This window comes from Salminus brasiliensis, chromosome 9 (genome assembly GCF_030463535.1).
Source record: "Salminus brasiliensis chromosome 9, fSalBra1.hap2, whole genome shotgun sequence".
NCBI lineage: Eukaryota > Metazoa > Chordata > Actinopteri > Characiformes > Bryconidae > Salminus > Salminus brasiliensis.
Genome location: NC_132886.1, coordinates 23,069,770 through 23,076,346, shown reverse-complemented (window position 1 = coordinate 23,076,346; position 6,577 = coordinate 23,069,770). Strand labels below are relative to the sequence as shown.

At 37.9% G+C, this 6,577-nt stretch overlaps 1 protein-coding gene across 1 annotated transcript in view; it reads right to left on the bottom strand.

Annotated features, from left to right (window-relative positions):
- Positions 1–296: 296 nt before the first annotated feature.
- Positions 297–6,577, bottom strand: part of cd68 (CD68 molecule) — a 10,503-nt gene continuing 4,222 nt past the window's right edge. The window contains exons 5-7 of the mRNA XM_072687869.1: positions 6,415–6,484; positions 3,480–3,653; positions 297–2,007 (exon numbers count right to left, since the gene is read on the bottom strand). Coding sequence (XP_072543970.1) covers positions 1,868–2,007; positions 3,480–3,653; positions 6,415–6,484 — 384 coding nt within the window. The 3' untranslated portion in view covers positions 297–1,867. The remainder of the gene's footprint in view (positions 2,008–3,479; positions 3,654–6,414; positions 6,485–6,577) is intronic.

The window sequence follows — 6,577 nt, the reverse complement described above, 5'->3', positions numbered from 1 at the left end:
ATTATATTTATAATTGGTCTATTTTTTGTCTGAACCCATTGACACCCACTTACCCAGAGAAAGGTTAACAGTGAGTGAAACAACCCCAGAATCTATGGTTTCCCCGAGAGAGAAAGGAGAGATAGAATACACTACAGAGATTGGTTCATTCATTGAAAATCTATCATGAAGGGCTCAGGAAAGAGACGCAGGATTCTGTACAGAGCATACATCTGATAAAAGCCGTTTTTTCTTTTGTTTGACTTTTGTGTTTGACTATGGACTATTATATTATTATAGAAATAATCCAGATCACGTTTTTAAAAGATTTTTTATTAGGTCACACAACAAAATCATATGGCTGTGTTATATTCCCTTATTACTTTCCTTTTTCTTTCATTAAAGGTGCCTGAGCTGAGTGGTTGTTCATCACTGGAGAAACGATACTACAAGCAATTAAAGGCCTTGAAACTACATCGTCACTGTCCGTCATAAACATGTCCATTGTTTTCCATCTGTATTTTTGAGCACTGCAGAGGGCCTTTAAACTGTGCTTCATATAAAAGGATCAATAGCAATGCTTTAAAACTATTAGGACCAAACTTCCTTACAATACAAATTCAGAACATTTTGCCTTATTTATAAAACCCATGTTTCGTTTTGGACAGTGACAACATGTTTAACAAGTCATTTGAATGTACACAACGGCCAGTGCTTCACAATACTGACCACAGCTACAGCTCTGTCTGCTTGACAAAAACTCAGCTGGTTGCTTTAAAGGTTCAGGCACAATTACTTTAGGCTAAAATTAAGCAATATGTAAAATGGCATATTTTGAAGAAAATAAAGATCAAACTTAAATGCTAGAGTTACAATGCTGTCCATTTTACATCCTGCAGCGAGCAAACCTAGCAACAAAAGAAATAGTCTTCAACAAAATCCTCCACCCAAATGACTCTATCTGTGAGACACACTCTTAAAAATAAAGGCGTCAAAAAGGGCTCTTTGGAGTCACATTACTGGATTCCCTCAAGTAATGGTTCTCAATTGAACCTCAGCCGATCCAGATTTTACTAAACACAGAGCAACATGTAGACGTTTTTTAAACTTGAAGAACCTTCATGTCATATAAAGCTTTTATACCAATTAAAGGTTTTTCCTATAGAGAAAAAAATCAAAGCCAAGAATTATTTTACAAACAATGAAATTACTAGGCACATAAGGTACATACATTACTTTTGCTTTGGTTACCTAAAATATGAATTCAGAAAACATTTACAAGAGCCAGCAATGTTTTTTTTATATATATATTCATATTTTTCCGTGCCCATGTTGATGTATATGTCTCTGAGCATATATTGCAGCTAAATGATTTTATTAAATTCAAATTTAAAAACTCAAAGATCAAAAAGTGAAAGAACGTATTCAAAAAAAGTTTTGCGTGACTGAGATTTAAGCCTCTAGTCTAGCATTATCCCTTCTTGGAATTCTTTTCACATTGCCAAATTTCTCTGTGAAACTATACTGGGCCCAGTCATCATGGAAGAATTTAAGAACCTTTATCGGATACTTTTTGGAGAAAATTGAATGAAAACTGAATCCCTTTGTCCATGTGAGTACTGAAAGCCTTATTTGTACTATATCTGCAATTTGTAACACTTTACATGATTTTACAGTTTAAGTACAAATTGTCCAGGTCACACAAGCAGCAGTATCTGGTGCCCTGAATTAAAGGTTGTCAGTTTTCACAGATGAGTTTTTACCAGAAAAAAATCCCTTTTCTAAACTGTTTTGCAGTTGCTAATTCATAAATGCATTTAAATGTATACTGCTTGTTTTAATGGCACTAATGACAGAGGTGTACTCCTTAGTGAATTGATGGAGTCTTTCAGAGAGTCTGGTACCCATCTGTCCTCTTTCTCCTGCTGAGGAGGTAAGCGATGACCACGATGATGATAAGGACGATTAAGACGATGCCTACAGCAATGGCAACGTTGTAGTTAGGTTGGTCAGCCTTGCACAGGTCAACTGCGGCAGACAAACAGAGAGACTTGATTAGACAAACTCATCTTGAGTCCAACAGTAAAGAACTATGTAGTTCGAGGAAGCAAATGCATATGGATTCATTCATCATGGCAAGCAGAAAAATGGATTGCAACCTGGACCTCTTAACTCCACTTTCAGTTTTTATTTGTTATACCAAACACTTGACAAAAGAGAAATGTACAGTATATCTAAGAAATGTACGGTATATCTGATTATTGACTATAAAATAAAACTTTTTCCTGCATAAACAAATGGACAGTTTAGTATAAGTACAGGTTTTGGGCCGCAAGCACTGGAAATGTAGAGTAACTACATGATAGTTTATGAATATGGGTGTGATTTAATCTGTATTATGAAAATAATATCATGGCTAAACTGATAAATGCATTCTCTCAACAAAAAGCAATTAACACTGTCAAGCCGTGTTGGAGCATACAACTGCCAAATAATACTTACTATATGCCAAATAATACTATGATGTTAGACTCATTTGAATGCTAAAACTCTCCCACCCTCCGCCCAAAACAAAACAGAGAACTTGTATATCACCAATTCCAAATATGTGAAAACTATAAATAATGAGTATAAGAAGAGCAGCTTGAGAAAACCTATTGTCTATTTTCAACCACTAGAGTGCAGAGGTTGTCTACGTTATGCAGGAGTCCATTGCAGCATGATAGGATTCAGTGCAAGACCTAACATCTCATCAAACCGGACAGGCCAGATAATAACAGTCACAAAGGCACATGACATGACATGTTATCCTGAGTCATAAGGACAGAGAAAAGGCAGATCTACCAACAGGGGGCAGTGGTGGCTCAGCGGTTAGAGCGCCGGGATATCGATAACAGGGTTGTGCATACAACCTTCGATTCCCGGGCTCGGCAAGTTGCCACTGTTGGGTCCTTGAGCAAGGCCCTTTACCCTCTCTGCTCCCCGGGCGCTGGAGTTGGCTGCCCACCACTCTGGGTGTGTGTGTGTACTCACTGCCCCTAACACGTGTGTGTGTGTGAGTGTGTGTTCACTACCAGATGGGTTAAATGCGGAGGACACATTTCGCTGTACAGTGTACAGTGACAAAATACGTGCACCTTTACATGAGGCCACAATGAAAATATATATATGTGTGTGTGGGGGGGAGAGGCTGACATGTTTTGATCTTGTCAGGCGAGTCTCTAAGATTATATCCCATATAGCATATGTGCTTTACTGGCTGACAATGAGAAATGCGTCAACATGCAGAACAGGCATGCGGGTGAATTGTAGGCTGCAGGTTGTTGCTGGTTGCGTAAAGCATAGCAACAGATATGGATTTAGTATCTCATTTTATGTGTTAGTTGTTTTCCTCAGTGCCTACAATGTTTACAGCCGTGATGTGAGCAAGTGCCTTTGTTTCATAACAAATCTTAGTCTAGTATATTTAAGCTGTATGAAAAATTTCACAGGCTACTTACTCGGGCCGAACTGGCCGTTGTTGCCGAAGTCGAAGGCTTGCAGCCTCTCCTGGCTGAACTCTAGAGAGATGCCATCGCCCATATTGACCTTCTCTGACTTGCAGGAGTAGGAGTGACTCGCCTTCATACTGAAAAGTTGCACTGACGTATTCGTCTTGGAGATAGAGTAGGATTCTGCAAGGGAAGAAAAAGACCTATCGAATCACACATTTTAATCCTTTATGGTAAGATGATGCTGTTCGGCCCGAGTCATATCGGCCAGGGTTATCAGTGGTGAAAAGATTATCTGATCGAACTGTACAGGCTGAAGCATGCCAATATGACCCAGCCTGCATGTCTACTACTTTTATAATCCAGTCCGACGTGACTTGAGAACTGTAACCCAACAGCATTAGGTACGAATGAACAATCTGCAATAAATAAACCAGCGAACAGATTCAGTTTTGGAACTGTATAGAAATGCATATTTATTCATCTGCAATTGGATTTTCAAAAATACCAGCGATCGCGCCCTGTGGTAAACAACAGTGTTGCAAACACAATACTTTTTGCCCTGTGTACAATTTTCTCCTGGACTCACTGGATCCTGAACGAGGTTGTTAATGATTCAAACTGTGAATTTTGCTACAATGCCAGCTAACTCTAGCACGCACTGACCTTATAAAACTGGCAACCTTACCACAATACTCCACACAGCCAGCTTTGTAAAATGAGGCGAATAAAGTGGTTAATGTGGTTGTGTAAACTTGTGGGTAAAAATATAGCCTTCCCCGTTGCAGACTAGGGTTCAAATCCCTAGCTTGGCAAGTCGGTCACACAACACCAAGACAACCAGCTAGTCCTTGGGCAAGACTTTTAACTCTACATTCACCTCAAGCTGTTTAACTCAATTCAAATGTAGGTCACTCTGGATAAGAGCGCCACCCATAAATGTAAGCTGCTTTGGCAGTCTTAAATGAGGGTTTAAGTAGCTGGTGTTATATAACAGTGTTATAGTAGCTGACCTTTGTTTGTGTGATTTTAATGTGCAGCAGTGTTTGCTTGCTTGTAGCACAGCATTATTTATATTTCAACTTATTAACAACCTTGACATTCAGGGGGTCTAGTAGCATAGACGTGTATGTTCTTAGCCAAATAGCGCCACTGGAAAACCAAAGCTTGCCTGTGGTGTTGCTGAAGATGTCTTGTAATCATGACAATGAGCACTTCCTTGTGCTTTTCCACTGATTGTGTAGTTAGTTACTGTACATGTGCTGTCAAACTGGCTAAACTGCATTGCAGTGTTTGTTTGGAAAGCACTGTTCCTCACAAAGAGCACAGCTACATACTATTAGAAGCAGCATTTTAATTGATTTAATAGTAACATCTTACTTGGCAACAGTTTCTCAACTTCAGTTATCTTTCCATACACACCAAACAGAGCAAGATTTCCATTATACCTGAAGTGATCTCATAATCAAGAAAACTAACCACATCAACCTCAGTTACTTGCTAACCGACAAAACACTGAGCTAAAATTGTTCTAATACCTTGCACTGCATTGCACAGTTAGTTTACTCTGCTTATTCATGTCTGTGAGGTTCACACCCTCATAAAAGCAAGCAGAAAGCAGTAATCTAATGATGTTGTTATCTACCTTTGCTCCATGTGACCATAAGCCCTGGCCACATATTTTGAGCCATAAATGGGACGGTATCATGATGTGCAGACAAAGACGTGCATTATGATAAGAATGCAAGCTACCATTGGCCTATTAAAGGTGGTAATGATCGCTTTTTCAATTCTCAACTCTGAAAAAACAGTTGTGCAAATGTAAAATATTTCAGTCGTTAAAGTACGATGACACTATATTTCACATCAGCTGACTCAGTAAAAAACTCCCATATGTGATCTTCCACATGACATATAAAAAGCTTTAGAAATATTAGTGCTGAGTGACAAAAGGCCCACTGATTTTACTCAAACTAATAAATTAAATAATAAATTAATTGACTTAAATTGACATTTAAATCTGTATTGCTTATTGTCCTCTAAGGGTCTCTCATTTGTTGTCTTTTGTGGACATCACTGTCAATGTCTTATAAGATCAGAGGTTTGCACAAGTTCATGCTACTTTGTATTTTTCTGTTTTAAAGGACAAATGATTTTTCCTGAGACAAATGAATGTGTGGTATGTAATGCTTTGTGATATGACCTTAAATCAATATCAAAATTTAGATTGATTACTATTAATTTACTACAATATTATTTACAAAAAGAGTAAAGAAATAATCAACATGGCCAAGATTACATATAAATGTCAGTTTTGATTAATTTCCCATTAATTGCCAAGGCCTAGTGATATGTAAGTGCTGCGAAACCAAGGCCCCTAAAATGGCAAAAATCTGAATTTTAATAATTGTATCAAACCTCTAAATGTGTATTATTACTGCTCTACAAAACAATACAGTTTTTTTACTTTTCAGAGTACTGTAAAATTACAAAAAACATAGTTAACTGCAACATATTTCAGCTTATTATGTTCAAAATACACAAATGCTAAATAAACATTGTCACTAGCGAAAATTATCATTTTAAAGTTTTAAAGTGTTTTTTTTAGATTTTACTCCTTATTAGTCCTTTTTTTTGGTCCACTCAAAACACTTAAAACAACATAACCCCTTAAACAGCATACGGGCCAAACTTCTGTTGTCAAAGAACAGCCCCACCAGTTTGTACAGAGGTCTCTGTAGTTACTGAATAATACACCTCAGTTTGTCTTGGTGTTTTGTGGGGGGGGGGTGTTAACTTTCTGGTTAACTGTTACTGTGAAAGTGTTTAACTTTAAGAGAAGAAAACGGAAAGGCACTGCAGGTTTGTACAAAGTTCTTACATGAATCTGTAGCAGCATACATTTCTTAAAATGGCGAACAATGCTTAAGGCTGTTAGGCCTACCTCCGGACTTGAAGGCGTACGTCAGGTTAACAACTACAGAGGTGGCATAGACCATTTTTGTGGTGTCATTCTGGAAAAAAAACAAACAAAAAGTATGTGCAGTTAACCACAGAACATGAAGGCTCTCTCTCTCTTATGCACACACACACACACACACACACAC